The sequence below is a fragment of the Centruroides vittatus genome, unplaced genomic scaffold, assembly GCF_030686945.1.
Source record: "Centruroides vittatus isolate TY-2023 unplaced genomic scaffold, ASM3068694v2 contig_754, whole genome shotgun sequence".
Classification (NCBI taxonomy): Eukaryota; Metazoa; Arthropoda; class Arachnida; order Scorpiones; family Buthidae; genus Centruroides; species Centruroides vittatus.
This window is the reverse complement of record NW_027122490.1, coordinates 2,581,300-2,603,839: the sequence shown is the minus strand read 5'-3', so window position 1 is coordinate 2,603,839 and position 22,540 is coordinate 2,581,300. Positions and strand designations below refer to the sequence as shown.

The 22,540-nt window shown below is 23.9% G+C and overlaps 1 protein-coding gene across 1 annotated transcript in view; it reads left to right on the top strand.

The window, feature by feature from the left end:
- The window catches only part of LOC136981391 (synaptogenesis protein syg-2-like), a 137,490-nt gene that overhangs the window by 62,471 nt on the left and 52,479 nt on the right, over positions 1-22,540 (top strand). Inside the window, 4 exon segments of the mRNA XM_067277705.1 lie at positions 13,068-13,397; positions 16,641-16,967; positions 19,157-19,396; positions 19,399-19,473. Coding sequence (XP_067133806.1) covers positions 13,068-13,397; positions 16,641-16,967; positions 19,157-19,396; positions 19,399-19,473 — 972 coding nt within the window.

Here is a 22,540-nt window from a genome sequence, read left to right as displayed (position 1 = left end):
GACTTAACTTCTTTCATCAAATATTATCGATTGACTTAGTTCAATATGATACGTTCTCATGGAAAATATGAATAAATCTTTAAAGCCATTAATATTTTAAGTAATAAATTGTTTGTTTTATAAAAAAGTAAAGCTGATGAAACTGTTTACATGATAAATTTTCTATCATTATATGATATTTTATTCAATATAAAAAATAAAATTGAAACAAAATGCTAAAGTTGATACATAATATTATTAGAAAAATAAAATAATATTGCTATATTTGCATCTATTTACGAGCAAAATAAGCATTTACTTGTTATATATATATCAATACTTTAATATTTAATTGATATTTACTTTACTTTTGTAACCGTGTATGTTATAAGTCCACTCTAATCCAAGATTTAAATAAATATATATAAAATATATGAAGTATGTAGACACAATAAAAAGCAATAAATCCAGAAGTTAAAAGCAGACAGACATAAAAATATGAGAGTAAATATGGTAAGATTATATACAGAATGTGTAAATGGATATGAAACTAAAGTTCATGAAAGTAATTTTTGATATACCGTACATTAGTTTGTTCAACAGATTAAAAATAAAACATCTTTCAAATTATTTCATTAAACCTAAAATATACAAAGAAAATTAATTAAATTTTAAAACTTGGAATGAAAAATGAACAAAATACTTTCTTTAATTGATTGATCTAATAATTAAAAGTTTATTCAAGATAAGTTATAGTTAACAATAGTTAATACTTAATTATTATAGTGGAAATATATATGTATATTTTTTGTAAAGTATTTAAATTAAATCAAATATCTAAATTCTAATTAAAATTCATTTACCAATTTTGAAAATTAAATATTAAACATTTACACTAAATATCATTAGAAGTAAGATTGAAGGAATTATTTATTGTAGATTAATTTACATAAATTCATAAGTATAATTCTTGATTATTTCTTTATAAATTTTCATAAAGCTAATTCTTAAATATTTCCTTAAGAAATTTTAATTTGAATAAGAATTGATATCATTAAAATTTAATTATAAAACATCAATGTTTTGGCATTAATGAATCCGAAAAGTAAAATTAAATCTGTTAATTACTTCTGAACAAAAATAAAAAGAGAAGAAAAAAATAAATTATCTATAATAAATCTAAACTGAGATTGGTAAATTAAATTAATTTAAAAGATCCCATTTTAATATAATGTTCTTTGAGATAAAAATTTATCTTTGTTTAATAAAAATGAGATTTTCAGAATCTCTTTCAAGAGAAGATCACTTTAGATAGTGATCATGTTTATTCTTCAATATTTATGATGTTTTCTGATAAGAAATTTTTGAGCTTTGAAGGAACTTGTAACAAAATCAGTTGATCAAAATTTAGCAGACTATGATTTAAAATAAAGCAGATTTACTTGTAAATAAATTCTTTTATTCTTTTTCCCCCACCAACGAAATTTTCAAAATAACTTTTGATTAAATCTAAAACAGAATTAATTTTCATATCGAAAAATGTTATTAAAAAGTGAATATAAATGTAATTATTAAATTTATTAAAAGAAAATAATTTAATTTTACTTATTCTTAAAGTTTAATTCGAAGGATTTGCATGATATATTCAATCCAAAACGGAAATAAATGTCGTGCACGACTTGAAATAAAGATGCAGCAGTCCGGATATCATTTTGTATGCTTTGTGGATCAGGAAATGTATATTCACTTGATGAACATTTAAGAGTTATACTTAAAAGTTGCATTTTGTACTATAACACGAATTAATCTACGCAACGTAATATAGCGTATTCTACATGAGAATTTTCATTATAGCATTATAATTGTTAGCATTTTGTAATTAGTAATAAACTTCACATATTCTGTCTCTGTATGTTATAATATTAATAAACAAATTTGATGAATAAATAAATAATTAAAATTATTTTGAGAGAGGTTTATCTGCTAAACTTTTAAGTTATTAACTAGAAATTACTTGGAGAGTACTATTTATAACAACATAAAAGTAAATCTTATCAAGGACAAATAAAACGTTGTATAATTACATTACCATATAATTTCTAAAGATATTGCTTCATTTTATATCACAATACTTGTTGTCATTTTGCTTAACAGTTATCTATTTAATTGTCGTGATTTATCTTTTGAAATGTTATTCAATATGCTTTATCTTTGTATAATTATCGAGATACATCCACACGTGTTCAATTAAACTCTTAATGAAATTTATAGATGTTGTTTATTATATATTTCCTTATCTCGTATAATAATTATGTAATATTTGTATACCTTTCTCCGTTTATAAAGTTAAGTATTGTTTTAATTAATTTGTTTATCTGATTTTAAAAGTAAATCTTGTGTATATATTCAATAGGCCTACACGTCAAAAAGAGATTCTATTGATATTTTACTTGCAATTTAAATGCTTCAAAATTGAATACAGCTTTACCATTTTTCATTCATTTTTCGTTCCTTTCAATAGTTTGAATATATCTATATAAAATTTTCAATAACTTTCCTCTTTTAGATATTTCCTGCTATTTATTATATTAGCATTCAAAGATAATCTTGATTAATAAAAGAAAATGTCTGGTCTTAACTCATCAAAGTTTATATTTAATCAATTAAACTGATTAATAAACTTCTTGAAATTTATTTTAACTTTTCAAAATTTTTGAAAATTCAATATGTTCTAAAAATATTTGATATAATCTAATTTTCTTTCATTAGATGTATTCGATAAAATAACTTTAACGTATCCTTTTGATTTAAAGCATTTTTTAAAGTAGAAAATCCTAAATTGTATCTAAAATTGTAAAGGCTAATAGGTTTAGCAATTGGTTTTAATTATTCGAACTAATTAAACTGTAAAGCCGTTAATATATTGCCTATATAATAAAATCGAACATATCTATCACGGAAGCAGTAATTGTGTTACGGTCACAAGAATAAATAAATTCCTGTTTCAAATTCACCTGCATTGTATATTAAACAGATTTCTCCATTAAAGATTAAATTAAATTTCATAATTTTAAATATCTCAGCTTCTATATTACTACCTAAATATAATATTTCAAAATTTTGATATCATCAAAAATCGATGATAGAAAAAAAAATTACCATTTTTTATGTTCCGAAGGAAACCGTAATTTCAAAAATTTAGTAAAAAGTTCGGCTCGATTCAAATTTTCACTCGAGTAGAATATTAAATTTAAGTTTAAATCACCAAATAAATGATTAAAAATTTTATTTATTTTTTTATACTCCGATTTTTTCTTCGAAATTTTTGATTCCTTCCCATATCGATTTATATCTATTCATTTTCTAACATCGGAAAATAAGAAAGTGAATGAAAAGATCTTTTATCTTATCTTTCATGCTAGGCAAATACCGTATTGTCTTGTGCTTTTTCATGGTATTTTTGTGAAAGATCCTTATCAACTTTCTTTTTATTATGTCCCATGTTCTATACTTTTTTAAACCATCATTTATTTTACTCTCTTACTCTTTACTATAACTTATTTGTAAACTTTTCTTATTAGTCAACTTAATAAAGATTATTTTAATAGGTGCAGCTACCCCATATCAATTTTTTACAGTTTGGAAAACTATTTTTATCAGTTTAAAATATTTACATTAATTAATACATTCCAAATCCTTTAAAAAATTTGTTTAAATTATTATTTTTATTATTATAATGGCTTGAAAAATTTAAATGTTTCCAGGATAATTTAATCATAAAAGGATGAAATTATATTATTAAAATAAATTTTAGAATTAATTTTTTAAACAGTATAATTTTATCGAATTTCTATAATTCCTTTTAAACTGTCGGTTAAAGTTACAACAGCTATTTGTAACCCTTTTATTAAATGTATAATGTAAACACAATATATCTACAATGCGATTTTATTGAAAGCGATTTAATATCCACTTACTTTTGTTTATAATATCGATTTTTAAGCCCTGTATTGTTTTTAAGTAAATTTAAAACATAATCTTTAATTTATACATTTTATTGTAATATAACAATATTAATACAGATTTTATAAATATTTATAATTTAATGTTTTCCTATAAATTATTCAGAATTAAAAATTAGGGCATATAATTAAAATACATAAATTATTTATATATATAAAAAATCGATATTTTTATTTTCAAGATATTAAAATATAATTTATATATAAAAAACAGTAAAGAGCAAAATATGAATTTAAAGAGCAAAATATGAATTTAAATCCTTATAAATTTTTAATGATTTTCGTACGACAAATATATATATGATTATAAATATATAAATTAAAAATCGGATATATATTACTTATATATTAAAATTTAAAGTAAATTTATTTTATACTCCTATTCTTTATGCTGTTATTGTATCATAGGAATGTGCTTAATGTGATTAAAAAGTAAATAATAATAATTAATATATTATTTAAAACCAGTTGAAGATAAAAAAATTAATTTAAATAATTAAGTAGAAAATATACATTATTCTGAATATGAATATATTCGGTTCTTTGCGAAATATAGTAAATAAATCATCATAAACATTTTAAAATTAATTGTTTTCGTAATGGCGATTGGTTAGAGAAGAACAAGTAGGCGGAGATAGGCGAATTTAAATTGATTTTAGTTCTTCATTTATTTTTCTATAAGAATTATCATTTGAAATTAATCTTTTCTAAAATCTTTAGTTTTTAATCTTTCATATACTAAATATATAAAATTAATAAACATTTGTAAGAAGTTTTACAATATTTGATCTGCTTAAAGACTTTCAAGGTTATTGTATTCATTAATTCGCATTTATTTATTTTATGATTTATTAATTCAGATTCCTCAAAAGATATATTTAATTGAAAATAACAATCCGGAAATTTCGTTATTATATAAGATTAATGATTTATTAGATTTAAAATTTTATAAATTTATTCTAAATTATTAAGGAAAACAAGTCAAATTTTATTAAAAATATTATTATCCATTATTTTGTAATATAAAAATTGTTTTCAATTTTTCTTTCTAAATTTAAATTTAAATTTTATCTTAAAAAATATTGTTAAAAATTGATTGAAAATAAAATAAAAATTTTATTCTAAAAAATTTACAAAATTTCATTTTCTACAAATTTTTCAAAATTTTATTAGAAAGTTTGAAAACTTTTTCGTAATTAAGAAAAATGTTAATTAAAATTTAATAAATTATTAATTATAACAACTTTTATGTTTTTACATAAACATTGTTAATATTAAATGAATTTTACAATGTATATTTTTAATACAATTAAAAAATAATTTAAATAAGATTAATTAAACAATTAAAAATTAAACATCTTAATAAAGTTTAACTTAATATTATTGTATATTTTTTTGCCAAATAAAAAATTAATCTATTTCATTTTAAATATATATTTTTTACAAGAAAAATATTTCTACAAAATGATATTATTACTTATTAAGTGTGTTTTAAAAAATATTGATATTTATTTTAGTTTCAAGAAAATTAATACTCCGTTTTAAATTAAATTATTGTTTAATACGGAATAATTTAGAACACTTTGGAATTTATTAGAAAGCGAATTATTAATAATGTTATAAATATATTTTTAAATTATCGAAAACTATGACCTCCTTACAGCTTATTTCTTTGAATTCTATTTGAAAAGGACCAAAGGGACGGATATTTTTCGTGTATTACAATTTCTCTTTATTCTTTTTAATATCTTGTAACATTTTTAAGATTCATTTTTCATTTTAAATATCTTGGGACGTATACTACTTACAAAGAATTGACACGTTTACGTGTAACAATTACTATATTTTATTAGAAGAAAATTTAAATATCGAATCTTAAATAGCTGTAGAGATATAAAATTGTTTTACATTTAATGTTATTTTTTAAAATTTTGTTGTTTGTATAATCGAATTTATTTTTGTTGATGCACTATTTTATTTTTTTATCGATTTAAATAATAAAAAAGAGATAATTTGACTCATTTTTCACATTTAATAAACAATTGTTACGTATTGGATGTATGGTAATATAGAATAATTGTTATAATTTTTCTTTCCTCTGTCTCTTTTCATAATAATCCCTGTATCAAATACAGGCATTAACAGATGGTTACTACAAAATAATAATAATAAATCTGTAATGTTTCAGCGAACTTTCAGTATATGTTGTGCAAACGTTCATCTACTCTTACCCTATTTAATCATTATAACGTGTCAAATCAAATACTTGCAAAGGCCCTTTCCAGGAATTATTAATTCAAGGGGAAGTAAAATTTAATTGACTGATTGACAAATCTATGTAACTTAAATATTATTTATTTTAAAATTATAATTAATAACGATTTCGAATAAAAAGTTTTATAAACTTCTTGATTTTATCAGTAAATTCAAAATTAATTTTTTTTTCCTAAATCTTCCTTGCTTTTATGTGAAACGTGTATAGACGTTTGTAAAAGAAAATCAAGGGATTTTAGAATGTGTAAGGATTTTCCTAATACGATGTCTTCTCAAATAACAGTTTTATCGAAAATAAATACAGTATTTTTCAGTTGTTCTTTATAAATCCATAATCGATAAGATAATCTGAAAAACGTGTTCTTAGATGATCAGTTCTTCTTCCCATAGAAAAATTTATTGTTATTTTTCAGTTATAAGCTAAAACAATATAAAATATTTTTATATTAAATTCCAATATTTAAAAGGAATGATAAGTTTTAATAATTCACTTGTAAACCGGAACGGAATAACACCTGTTTCCGGATATCATTTTTGGATGAATAATTTTATAGGATATATTCGGATGAATAAAGTAATTATTACTTTTTGTATTATCTTTTCTTCATGTTTCCCCCTCCCATTTATTTTTATAGAATATAATTTTATATGCTTGATTGCAATTAATTTTCCTTTTAGTAGTAACAAAAATTAAATAAACAATTAATTCATTGAATTAAGTAGTATTGTAAAATTGAATTAACCAAGTAATAATTGAGTTTATGTTTTATTTACCTTGCTTATTATCTTTGTAAGCTCTCTAATTAAGTTTATAATTCATTTTTCTGTATTTTATATATAAATTTTATTATTATAAATTGTTTCAATTTAATAATATAAATTTCTTTTATATATATCAAAAAAAAATCTGCTTTATATGAATTTCTGATTTATCTTTATACCAATTTTTCCATATAGTTTGCGTGATCTACATAATTTTAAAGAATTTTATTTTATTCGGAAGATTTACAATCAAAATTCCTTCTTTTGTATTAACTTGAAAGGAGTTAGAGGTTGAATTTACAAAAAATAACATATCTTCATCATTAGAACAACTTTGTCTATCCATCAACAGATAAGAATGTATACTGTACGTAGTCTTTACATCATCAACTATTTGAATATCTCTTTAAAGTGACGTAGAATTTTCTGTATCCTTACATGTACGTTCTCCAAATTGACTTGGGAATGGCAACAGACGGGCTCAGATAACCAACTCTACATTCGCGCTTGAGCCATTATACATCCAGAGGACATTGAATATGTGAAACGTAGGGATGAAAACCTCACTAGGCACAAGATACTTAAATCGAAAACGTATCAGGTTATGCGGTATTGATCTGAGGATTTTTCTTTGCAGCTGTATTGTTTTTGAATGCAAAAATTCGAGATTGCACAAAATGGGAAAATGATTTTATTACTGTAAAGCTTATGTAATTTTAAAGTTACTAAAATATTTGTATTTTTTATAGATTTTATTGAAAACTTTTCACTTGTTTTTTTTTTATCTATAAAAAATTTTCTTTAAAGAAAAACACTCTAAGACAGTATAGAGCGGTTAAAACTTTAATAAATCTTCATAAAAAAAGATTATCAAGTTTGACATAACGATTTCTATTTTGTGAGAGAGCAAGCAGATGGTAAATTTAAATTGATTTGTTGATGTAAAAATATCTCTGAAAGAAGTTATAATTTGCATTCATTATAAAATATGTAATAAATGTACTACAGTTTAAACGATTTTGATTACATAAAAGTTTTCTGTTAATATTAATAATTTCTCTGATATCTACAGGCTAAAACATACAAATTGTAGCATTAGGAAGTATTTTAATAAAATATAGTGAAAATTGCATTAAATATCCATAATCACGTCTGAAAGAGTTAATGAATTAAAAATAACATAAACAATGTGACTAAATAAAAGATGACGTTTTCTTTATTGATTAATATTGTTTTCTGATGCAATAATAAGCTTTATCTTATAAGATAATTTAAAATAAATTATTTTTTGATTAAATTTTATGTATGTATTAAAAATTTTATATTAGTTCTGTTGAAAACCAGAATCAACTTGAACTTTTGCCCTCTACTTCCCCTAAATTATTACGATTTTTTTATGTTTGCTTTTTGTAGGCAATCAGTTGAACAATTTCTTCGGAAGACATAGCAAACATCGTCCATCGTCATTTCTTTCTTTCAAAGAATTTAATTTCAACAAAATTTTATTTTATTTTATTTGATAGAATTCATTACTAAGAACACTAAAAATTTTAAATTTAAATTATATTTATTTAATATACGATAGACACACTATACTCGTTTATAGATATTTGTAATGTTAAAAATAAGATATAAAGTTGTGCTGGAATATAAAATTTTTATACGAGAAGGAATTGAATTTATAGTGTTATTAATTTATAATTCCTGCACGAGGAACAACCATGTTTTGGTCTTAAATAAACAATTTTATCACTTAGTTCTAAAAACAATCCGAATGATACAAACAATATATTTTATACTCAACAATGACTTCAATAGAGTTACAATAGGTGCAGTTTCTGATGAAAGACATTCTTGCTTGGTTTTTGTGCAGATCCATTCCGATTGGCTAGTTTCAGCATTACTTTCAAAGTTATGGCTGACATTATTGCTAAAAAGATATTGGACACATACAGACTGGCTTTTTTGACAGAACCATGGACAATATCTTGAGAAAATTACTTACTTTACCTATCTTAATGTTCTCTCTCGACAAAAACTTTAGCTGCAATGAATATGAAGCGGCCATTGCACTAGGTTAAGATTATATTCTTTTTAAAGAATTAAATAACATGTTTATGATCATTTATGTTTTACCAGAAAAAAATACATTTCTAGTGATATAAAAATTCTTCTCGAAACGACTAAAAATTCTTTATTAGTTTTTTGATGAAAACAACATATCTTTTGGTCTTAGGTAATCCTGAAAAACGTAATATATTAAAAGTTGTTGTGTGTGTTAATACTACCAAATTTAACGAAGTTTCTTTAGTAAATGTTAGTAAAATTTGATCGTTCTTCTTAAGATCCTAACATGTTTACGTGATATCTTTGCCTTGCCTGATTTTATAGAGAACTTGTATCGATATAAAAGGAAAACCATAAAAGAATTTGATGCAAAATCTATCTTATATAGACTAATAGAAAGTATTATATAACTAATATATTAGGCAATATAAAAGTATTGGTAACATTGCATGTATATATGAGTATAATGTTTACAATATTCTCATAAATTGCATTATACAGTTGTATATTTTTAATTTTAACTTTTCGCTTTATTTGGCTTAAAACATTAATTTTTTTATTATATAGCTATATTTTCGTTGTTCAAATAAATAAAATTACAAGTTTAAGAAATGACGATTTACAGAAGACGATTTTCCAAGCATTTGTAACATCCCTCTTAACCTTAAATATCATATTTCAAGTATTTCTTCGTGAAATTCTCAAAAATATAGCTTCTCTTATTTCTGTATTTCTAAAAAACGAACAAAGTTTTGCTTAAAGCATTTTATTTCATATACTTGTTACGAATAAAATTTTTAATACTCAAAACAAGTAAACAAAAATAAACGATTTTCATGCTATTATTGATATAATTCAATATTATCTCTGTTTATATTTTATAAACAGAAAATCATTAAAAAGAAACGAAGAAATTCATTTATTTGAATTTTTTGAACTGTAAACTTTTAAAAATATTATTAACATTTTAATTTAAAAAAATTTAAAGCATGTTTCTCGATGTAATCATTATATAATATAGCGAATAATTAGACAAGTAACTTTTAAAATAAAAAAAATCATTTGCCTAAAACATAAATATTCCGCTTTATCAGGCAGAACACTCTTCTTCATGCCTTTTAATTAATTTTTTGATTGGATAAACAAAGTCAATATTTACCGTATCCATATTAAAAGGTAAGAGAAGACTAATAGCAAAAAATTTGTACGGATATTGTCTTCTTAATAAAATACTCCAACCTGGTGGAACATAATTTTACTGTACTATCCAAACTCGAAGAGAAAATTTTCTTATAGATTTATTTTTAATTAAATAGATAAATATCTAAAATAAATGATGTATATTTATTAAAAACACATACAACCCGATATCTGCTATTTTTTTTTCTCCTCCTTTTAATAAGTATTCTTTTAAAGTTTTAATTTAAGGTATATAAAGGCAATTCGGTTAATTTTATACTCAGATCATTGCTTTTACAGCAAAGTCATTACGTTAATTTACAAAGTAAAGATTGTTGGATGATGAAAGAAGCTTAGTTATTCGAGGAGAAAAAACAATATTTATCTTCCTCTTACTTGCAATCTAAGACTCACCATAGAACCATTCGTTTCTGCAAAACCTATCCCAATCTCTATTTATGTTAGGAAGGTGGAAATTAATAAATGGCATTATAGCAAATCGATAGAAATGGTGCTGGAATTGAACAATGTGCTTTCTATCGATACATTCTTTCTGTATTTTTGGTTGGGAATTCTGCCAAATCGATATAAAAGCAATTAAAACAAACCAACACGAGATTAGTTATTTCACCAGCAACTGATATTGGTAGTGGGGATGTCATTTTTAAAACACTTTTTTTAATTATGTGACATATCTGGAATCTTACTCGATACTCGAAAGAAATAAATCGATAGACTCAGTTCGGTTATGCTTATCAAACTCGTTCTATGTAACAATTTATCATTGTTTTATATATGTTGAAAAATTAATGTAATTGCTCAATTTAAATCACATTTATTAATTTTTGTATTAATTAAAATACTAAACATTCGGAAAAATTTTAGATTTTATCGATAATTTTTCGTATTTTTATTATTAATAAATTTAAAATTACTCGAAAATAATAATTATATTGTTTGTAAGTCACAGAAGATTTTTAAAATTTAATTATTTTTATAGGTATGATTTAAAATAACTTTAAAGGGAATTAAATAAAATTTGGAATTTCTAAATCTTAGTTCTATCCTGAATAGATTTTAAATAAAAACATACGTTATGCCTTTAAAACTTTTATAAAATCTCAAACTTCTCATGCAGTTTAGCAAGATATTCATCATTGACGAACAGACAAATGAACCGACAAAATGAACTATTTCTATCTTTTTAAAAAAATCGATAGTAATTAATATTTAATCCAATATGTAAAGTTTGTAAAATATTACTAAAATATAATAGAATTCTCGTTAATACAGATAATATGTAATCGTGTTTTAATAGAAATATCTAAACTGCAATTAACATCTTACTAAAGTAACTTGACTTATTAATTATTAGTGAAATAGTGTTTGTTATCGAATTTCATCCTTACTTCATTTGTTGTTTGGAGATGATCAGAGAGCTTGCAGTAAATATCCATTATGTCATTGTATGGCCGGTAGCATCTTTGCCTAATATAAGGCGAAACATAGCCTGGAGCGACGGTTGACAAGCGTCACTTGAATAAATCTCAATAAGGAGATTACAAACAGAACGAATTGAAGCGTGGATTTTTAGAACCAAAGACGGCTGAGATCGGAAATAAGCTCATTAATCACAACAGATAATGAGTAAGATTGTGTATGGAGAGCGCTGAACCGAATTGACGGTCCAATGTTTGACTGATTAACTTTCCGGGCAACATTGTCACGATGGTGAAATCCGTGTGATAAATAATCGTTTGATTGTGTCATCTTACTATAATTGCATGTCTAAAGTTTAGAAAAGTATCAAGTAAGACACTTTTTTCCATAGTTTTGTAAATTGTTTAAGTCAATTAAAACTTAAAAGAAAAAGGAAAAAAATTCTTTGAAGGATTTTTTTAATTACTCACTTCGGTACCTTTTTAAAAATATGTTTATGTATAATTATTACACGTTTTTTAACTTCCCACTCATTCTGTCTTAAAAGCTCTTTTAACCGTCATTTTTGAATTAATGTTAGCCCGAAAAAAAATATATATATTCAAACAAAACAACGTTGAAATTTTATCTTTTAACTATATTAAAAAGAAATTTTTATAAATTATCGAAAGTTATCCTTTTTTTTATTTGAACGAATTATTCATCTCCTTTTTTTCTATATTATAACCAAATCTAGAAAATTAAGAAAGAAGAGAAAAATGTGTTAATTTAAACTTCTTTCAATTAAACGGAAATTCGTGGGATTAATAACTGAATTTTTTTGTCACATTTACTAATTAGCTTTAATTTCGTCGTAATTACTAGTGTACTGTAATTATTAAGCTACTTTAATTCGGAAATTTGTTAGTTTGAATTTGTATTTTTATATTTTTTAACCTATAAAAAATTTATTATTTAAATAAATATTTTATTAGAAAAATATAATAATAATTTTTTATAATTCTATAATTTCTTATATATTAAGCTTAAAAAAATGTCATTAGTTCTTATGAATGCATAAAGATATATCAATAAATTTTGGAAATAAAAATAGTAAACAAAATAAATAGACTTTAACGATATTGTTTACGGAATAAATATTACAAAAAGAAAAATATAACATCTAGATTTATAAATGAATGCTTTTTGTCCAAAACAAACATGCTTGTATCCGGTTAAAATTATCAATTAAAGTAGGCTACTTACGGAATAAATAATAGAGCAATTCATTACGTTAATGATAATTAAGGTAACTCGCTCCACTTTATGAAAATTAATAAGGTTTCTTTGTATATTTCTGAACAGGTCAAGAAGCTACGGTTACAGGAACCGTGGGTGAATCCGTGGAGCTTCCATGCGACGTAGATGTAGAATCTTGCGGTGAAGTATATTTTATCACATGGACGAAAAATGTGTCGAACGAGTGGAAAAGGTTATATTTGTACAGTGATACGGTTGAGAAACCATTGCAAGAGTTAGCCAATCCCAAGCGTGCCACATTTTCATTAGAAAAATCTACGGCCCATTTAAAAATATCACCTTTAAAATTAGAAGACGAAGGAAGCTACAAGTGTGACGTGACATACGTTCGAGGAAAATGTCCATCATTGTCTTATGCCCATCTATTGATGCACGGTAAGTTATTAGAATAGATAAGCGTTGAAAATATGAAAGGAGGTTGAAAATAAATGAAAAAGGGGAAAGGAACTTCTTTATTGGTCTTATACGCATTTCAATCGGTCGTGGTAAAATATGTCGGGCGGGGCACGGCTATCGCCTCTCGTACTAGATAATAATGAGAATCGATATCAAGAGTTGGAGATAAGAGAAGACCAACTTCTCAATATGCACTCGCTTATCAACTGCCGACAGTGGAATGTCAGGATATCCGACTGCAGTGGTTCTATAAAACTTCGTTATGGATGATTTCCATCTTCGACTGGTCACAAGATTAATTGCGACTGGTATTTTTATTACTTCTATTCTACTATCCATCCAATCGTATTTTCAACCACAATAGAAACTAAGGTGGATCTATTGAATGCGACGAAACGACTTGGATGGGGGCAAATTTGGCAGATTACTCTCTACCCCATCTGAATGCCAGATTTGAAATGTTGTGTAAAGATAAGACTTAGTTTTTCTTTTACTCGAAGCCTGTGGATTGTCGATAATATCCAAGACGACTAACATCCCGACTTTCTATGTTGTCTCTTCAAAAATACATTTTCCTGAAGAAGTCGCTGTTTTTATATTTTTATATCACATCTCCCAACTCTTTATAATTTAAATATGTTTTTCCTACTTAATTCGAAATCAAAAGTCAATTTAAAACCCATATAGAAATCACATTGGGATAAAAATTTTTAAATACACACTTTCCTAATGAATCTAAACGTTGAAGTCGTCTTTAAAGATAGCGCACACGTTGAAAAAAAACTCGAAAATTAATTTAAATAAATATTTTTATTCTTCGAGTAACATTAAATTTAAAAAAGAAAAGATTTAGTTTTTAAATTTTCACAAAAATTCACTTTACGAAGGTTATTTGTGTAAAAACTTAAATTTTCTTTATTTTTATTTTAAATTAAAATTTGCAATTTATCTTTTATATTTAAAATTAACATTACGTAGATTGTTAAAAATTTCATTAAACTGTATAAAGAATTTTTAAATGATTATTATCCGAGTCATAAAATAGCACTTTTATCATAAAAAAGTTGAAATTTTACTGCTAAAATTTAAGCATAATTTTTAAGAATATATTTTTCTAGAGAATTTGCAAAATTTTACACGCAACTTTAAAATATTTATAAAGTTAAAAACAATTTTTTTAATATATATTTTATCGTTTTGAAAAGCAAAATTTGAAAGTAACTTCTTAGTCATTTCATAGTTTTCAACAGTATCCAAAGCATCCAAAGCAACCAAATTTAATCGTTTTCTAGAAAATAAAATTGAGAAATACGTAGCTAAGAAACTTGAGATGTACTGTTTCGCCATCAAATTTATTACATCGACTTTGGGGAATTTCTGTTCCCAGTAGATGTCAAGTCAGTGAAAATAGCATGATACCAAGTAGGTTGAGCCGTTTAAATAAAAATCATAGAACCAGTTAAATTGTTTGAATTTTTTTTTTTATTTTTTTTACAATAACAAAATAAAATCTAATCGATAATTAGCAAATATATATATTTAATTTAAGACAAATTTATGCAATGTAAAAGATTTATCTTTCATTTGCATTTATAAAATTAGCTATAATTAATTTACATATTGTGATTTATATTTGTGTTAGATTTTAATGTCTAAATATATTGTTACAAGTTAGTATATGTTATTCACAATTTTCGCAACTTATCTCTCCATTTGTTAACTCTTCAGATTATATTTTAAAGCTGGTTTCCAATTTCGTATATTGTGAACTGAATTAAATTTACAGAAAGCATTGAAATAAGTTTTGCATAGCATCGCTTACCCTTTACAATTGTTTTCTTTCATAGTCAACAAAAGTACATAAAAAAATCAATGATAAAAATAAAAATACTTATTTTCTACTTTAATATTTTTACTGTAATTATTTTGGCTTAAATATTAAATAAAAAAAGCCTTTATTAAGGAAAAACATTATTTTTTAAATCTTAAGTTTCGCGTGTTTACTCGTTATAAAATAATCTTAATTACTCACAGATTTAATTTATAAATAAAAGAATATGTAATCTGATTACTTTTATTGTTAATTAAAATAAATTTTAACGTTTATTTTAATGCTTTTTACGATAATTAATTACGGTGATTATTCAAACAAATGCGACAAAAAAGTATTTTTATTTTATTTATTTTAGTGTTTTCATGTTGTTTACATATAATACGATTATCTTATTGTTCTTATATTATGCAAATTAATTAAACTTTATTTTCTAACAATTAGTAGTAACAGTATACGGCTTAGTTTTAAACGTTACCGATTTCATTCACCGTTTTATAGAAATTTGTGGTTGCAGAAATGCCACTAAAAGGTTGGAGGACCTTTGAGGGCAGCGACCACAAAAACTTTAGCGAATGGAATATGCTTGCTTGGCTCAGTTTACATAGGTTTTCATTGATTTTCAATTAAAATGTCTGGATACCGTCCAAGTTTTCTTTTTGCGTAAATATATCACTTTATACTGTTTTTCTTTTTCTTTCCTTATCAACAAATGAGATTTCGTGTAATTTGTACTTAACGTTCTTATCAAGTGGAAATAATTTCTGTTGTATATGTTTCTTTGTTTTATGTTAGAAATATTTGCAATGACGTTTTTCATTTTGGCGAAATGCTTTTTTTAAAAAGTCAACAATAACATTCATACTTTGCAATTTATCATAACCTTTCAATATAAAATATTAAATTAGAGAAAATCGATAAAAGGTTACTCTGTTTATATATCGTTAAAAATTTTAATTGTCAACAAATGAATAATACTAATTTTTATTTTAAAAAACTATATGATTTTTTTTAAGTAAATGAAGCTTTTCGGACAAAAAATGAAATTCAATAATTCTTCATTTACTAAAGTGTACACTTGCAGATAAAGTTGAATAGGCACAGTTCATTAGTAATTATTCATTTATAAAGCTATAAAATCTTGACTGGTAATATATACTGTACCAGTAAAAGTTTTATGGATACATTAAATTATAATATAACTAAGTATAGAAATTGTAGATTGAAATTTATATTTCATTTTTATCCTAATAATAACAGGCTCATGCAAAAATATATATACTATTCGAAGATATAATTACGTTTTCCATACTTAAAAATATATAATTTATGTTTATAAATAATTAGATTAGTTTTAAGCATAATTCTAATTTTTTTCGTTCTTTTTCTAGCAAGACCCAACTTACCAACCATACTCTATGGTGGAAGGGAATACAGAAATGGTTCTAGTGTGGGACCATTTATCGAAGGGACCATTGTTACGTTTCACTGTACGACAATCGGTGGGAAACCGATACCCGAAGTGTCATGGTGGAAAAAAGAAGAGAATTTACCTGAAGAAAGTACTTTGTCAGAGAATGAAATGGGTATAAACAATGTTACGTCGAGAGTCAAGTTCCAGCTGATGAGAGAAGATTTAGGTGCAGTGCTTGAATGCAGAGTTGAAAATGACGCTACTGAAACTCCATTAGTTGCGTGGATTCGACTAGATCTTGATGGTAAGGTAAATTGGACAGATTGATGTCACGCAAAGAGAGGTTTTTTTTTTCTTTGAACCATTAGTAAACATAAGATAAATGATGATCAATTATGTGTCATTTCAGCATGTATTAGAACACAATGCTACTACTAGCAACTATTTTAAATCGCCTTTTGCTGTCCGTGTCAAACTTAATGATAAATGGAAGAGATTAAAAAAGAAGAGGTTTACCTTTCTTAAATATACAGGGGAATAGAAAATTTATAGTTTACCCTGAAAGTAGATTCGGGGGAGGTGAACCTTCTGTCGCTATTCTAAGAAAATGATTGTTCTAAGAGTAGTTACCAACTAGCTGTTAAGTGTGTACAATACAAGAGACTCCTAAGTTGATTAAATTTTCTTTGAATAACTTTAAAGTACTTTGGTAACGTTTTACAGTTTTCTACGAAAATAAGAAATTAAAAAGATTTTAATGTAACAAGACAGCAGCTTTTAGTTAGAATTTAGAAACTTTAATGCTATTAGATAATTTCTAACTTGCTTTATATAATAGAAAGAACAATAAATGTCACTTTATGGTTAATTATAAACACGTATTTATATAATAACTTACTAAATATACGCATTAACTAATTATTATATTTAATTTAACTATATATAACAATTTAAATATAATAATTACATTTAAAAATAATGTAATTTATTTAGATTTTCGAGTAAATTAACAAAGGCGTTTATGTGTTTCTTTAAAAGTTGGTAAAATTGAATTTAAATAGTTTTTTAGAAATACATATTTATTTAAATTATTCTCAATATGTAGTTCTGATGATATAATTCTGACAAGTGTTTAAACTCTTGCAACGCCATTAATGTTTAACTGCCACTCTGAAATCTTCAATATGCTAATAATATCCTTATCCTTAATATTATCAAGGCAAACGATCATTACAAGCATCAAGCAAAGTGTTAAGGAGGCATTAGTACAATATGTTAAATCTTAATATCCTAACTTTCATCAAAAATATTCAGTAATAAGATGCAACATCTGCGAGTAGAAAAATAAAGACAGAAATATCTACAAAATACATTTTATTTTTGACACTTTTACTGTCAATATTATTTTCTCAAATTATTCTTTCTTTCAGATTATTTAGATGAAGTGTTAGTAAGTTAATTTCTAAAATGTCAAAATAATGCCAAAACTTTCTATTAATGGATGAAAAATTTTCTTGTTTATTTATCTATCGATAAAACTAGAAAAATCGTCTCGTCATTTATTTTCTTGAAAATAGAATTAAAAAAGAAAAATTAGAATGTTTTGTTTTACAAAATGGAAATCATTTCTCTAACATTTCTCTATGCTTGATTTACGTTATTGGTTTATCGATATATATATATATGTATATATATTTAACAAATCTATCTCTTGGTTGTAAGAAGTGATATCTTGGTGCTTTTCACTTATATGAATTCTGTTAGTGTGGAAGTTAGACAGGTAGATAAGTACAAGAAACTAAATCTGATATGGGGATGAAAATCGAATTTTTAAATCTTTTCATCGATTTTATTCTTATCTTTAATTTTTAAGATTATTATTATTGTTGTTATTCTTACAACTGTTAGAAAAATACATCAAAAATAGAATTAATTATTTAAAAACTTTCCAATATATTATTTTAATTAATTTACATATATACATTTATTATAAAAAATTATACGTAGAAATTATTTAAAATAATTTAATTCTAAATTATTAAGTATTAACAATAATACCTGACGGATAAATGTTCGTTAAAAATAATTTTTAGTAAATATATAAATTTTTAAAATGAATTAAAAAAATTATTATCGATAATTTAGAGAAAACTCTTGCGAGAAATTAAACTCAATAGAATAAATTTTTTTATAATTATCGGATAATACATTAATAAGAATATGGTAGAAATGTGTGCATTGGGATAATTAAAAAGTGTGATAAGGAAAAATGTAATTTTAATATTCATAGTAGATTAATAAATGTAGTTATTAATGCGTGTAATATCATGATTTTAAGTGCTGTTAAGTCACTGTGTTAACCAATTTTTGATAAGATTATACTAATGAGAAAATTAACTTATACTTAATACTGTCGGTTGAAATGATGTAAAGTGATGGCGTTGAGTATTAAAATCTTAACTTATAATAAAGAATTTTTACTTAATTTTACAGTTAAACCGTTCGCTTTGGAACTAGAAGAGCAGCCAGTACCGGTTATTGAAGGGGAACACGCAGAATTAATTTGTATCGTTGATGGAGCCAAACCTCCAGCTTCTGTGAAGTGGTATAATGGTAGCGAAATAGTAGCAATGAGTTCCAGCATTCAAGAGGAGGGTTTAGATGATGGTACATTCCGCACGATAAGTCGCTTAATATTACCTCTCTCAAGATATGATCATCTAAAAACAATAATCGTAAGGCGAGTAATCCCGTGATGAGTGCATCTGGAGATCAGCCTCTAGAAGATACTGTCAGGTTACAAGTTCTATGTAAGTATTCCAATTTATATAATTGTATATTGACTTATTAAAAGGTGTATTTATTATCCCTTAATAATAAAGTAATTAAATTAACCATAATTTTAACATTTAACTTTAAAATTATGTAAAAATATTTTTATTAAGTTTATATAATTTTAAAAATAAAATTATTAAATCCAAAAATTGCTTTAAAATGTCGAAATCTGTTATTGGTTTGGAGCCAAAAATCTCAATATGACATTATTATATTTAAATGTTTTGGCCCTTAACCAATATAAGAAATCATAAAATTTTTGAATAAATTGTTTATATTTTTGAAACTCTAAATTACTTTTTATGATAAGATAATTCGCTTATCAAAATAATTCTAGATATAATAATATAGCCTAATATAGATTAATTACATAAATTATATCATATAGATGTCTTAAAAATATGAATATTTTTATATTTTCTATAAAATTAAGCTATAGAATGCAAAAATTAAATGTTTATTTCCTACCTAAATTGAATTTTTTTTTTAAATTCATTTATGTATAAGTGTATAGAGTATTGAAATGAATTCATTCGATTAGTTTTATAGTAATTAAAAGAACTTACGCACGTAAAAAAACAATTTAATTGTTAAACAGCAGAATAAAAACAATCATTAAAAATCTATTTTAAAGTAGGTTTATTACCGTACAAAATCGTTAAAACGAAAAGTACCCATAAAACTTAGAGATTATTTATAACCAAGACATATTCTTAGTAAATATTAAAATCTACTTTAAACAATTTATGAACTTATAATTGGAAAATTTTTGTTTAATTTTACTAATTTACTAGACAATTCAATATCTTTCAGAATTAATATTGCTATAACGAATGTAAACAAAATCCTAAATTTATATTTTATTCTTAATTAATACTAGAGGATGAAATGCTTAATTTGTTCGATTAAGAATAATTTTCGATATAAATTTACTTGAGAACTCTAAACAAACATTATTATTTACTCAAGGAAAAATTCTTGATTGCATCATCATAGCAATTTTTGGAATTTGTTAACGATTTCTAACAGACTTTATGGAGTCTGGCAGTTTCAACTCATTATTTCTAAGTTACTAGTTTTAATTTTAAAACATAATCAAAATTTGTAGATGATGACAAAGATTTTTATTATATAATAATTCTACAAAATAAATATCGCAAATGAAATTACCATTTTTCCTATAAAAATCTCATTTATATAATTATGTCTATAACCTATGTAATCGTGTAATTATTATTGGATAAATTTTGTCACCTAGCCAGATATAAAAACAGAAAATAACACAGTACGTATAAAAAGAAAATTGTGTGTCGTTCACTTGACAAATCTATCTAAAACAATTAAACTTCCTATCTCAAGGTGCTTTAGCCAAGCCTTTGAAAGTCGTTGGTATTACAAATCTTAGTATTTATCTTATCTTAGTTAGAGTAAAAGTTTAACAGATTAATTCATAAGCATAGACATTAAGAAGATAGGAATTACCCTTACTTAGTTTCTCTTTTCTGGTAACAATTTCCTTATCCCTTGTATTCGAAGCTAGTCTTAAAAGCTGAATTAGAAATCTTCTTCCAAATTGGGATCAGCAAGGAAGTAGTTCTCTGCCAGCTGAGCTTCTTTCTATGTAGCATTAAGATTATTTTACGAAATTAACCACATAATAATCATTTTTAATTTGATTATTTATTATAAAGCAGAAAGCTGGACAAATAAATTATAATTTAAGAAAAAATTGTATAAATAAAAGATGTATTAGAACATTTTTAATAGCAAATTTAATATTTTATAGAAAAAAAAATGTAAATTAGATACACAAGAAATAAGAGTTTAGTACATTAATATATAATTATTATAAACGGAAATTAAACATTTATTATTATCAATTTATATCACAAATTAAAATATTTTTTGTTAATCTTGTGTATAACCTTTATCTTTTATGTACTTTATAAAGACTAGACAAACTTTTGAAACAAACGATTTACATGTAAATGAAGATGTTAGTTGCAAAAATTGATTTTCTAGAAAAGTGTTGACATATATCAACAGTCCGAAAACAATATTTCCTTGTTTTATTTCTTATTTATTTTTCAAAGCTTCTATTTAATCTTAATATTTCTTTTGTGTATAATAATAACGTTACACTATAGTATAAGCAGTGTGAATGAGTGCAGATAATACAGAAGGAATATTTTTGTTTGGTTTGAGGCTGCAGTTTGAAACATTTATTAGAAAATTCCAAAAAAAGAAAAAAAGTTGTCAAATATGTAAAATATGCATAGCAATGAAAGGAAAATTTGTTTACATTGATGAAAGAATGGCGTATGATAAAAAAATGAACTGAAAGAATGTTGTTACACATGATTAAATTCCAGTTATTGCATGAACTTTATGTATTTGCTCGAAGAAAAAAAAATTAAATCATATGGAATTTTTTAAATTCCATATGATTTAATTTTACAACTTATCGAAGTTATTTAAGTGTTACATGACTTACTAATTTAGTTTTTAAAAATACTTTTGAGAATTGCCGTATATATTATTTAGATTTTGAATTATACATTGTCAAATTTAATGTATAAAGACAATCTGTCACGATTTTTCATCGGTATTTATTAGTTAATATCATAATATAAAAACCGATAATTTGAACGTTGTTTGCTAATGATAAATTACTATTTTGTTTAAGTTGATTACATTACCTTTATCTACTCTTGTACAGGAATTATAACACTTTAAAGTACTTGAGGATTTTTTCATAGATCATCTGGCTTGATTAAGTACTTAAAAATAAATCTAAATTTTTTAAACATAAATTATAAATGCTTAAATTTATAATTAGAATATTTATTAAGTATTTATTGACACTTTTATGTTTATATTATATCATCTATGCTTGATAATCAATAGTATTGAAATATTCACATATGACTATTGATTTAATATAAAATTACTGCAAGGTTTCTCTTTACAATATTAAATGAAATTGAAGAATATTAGTTTACTATAATTTTTAAATTATACAACCTTAAATATATAATGATA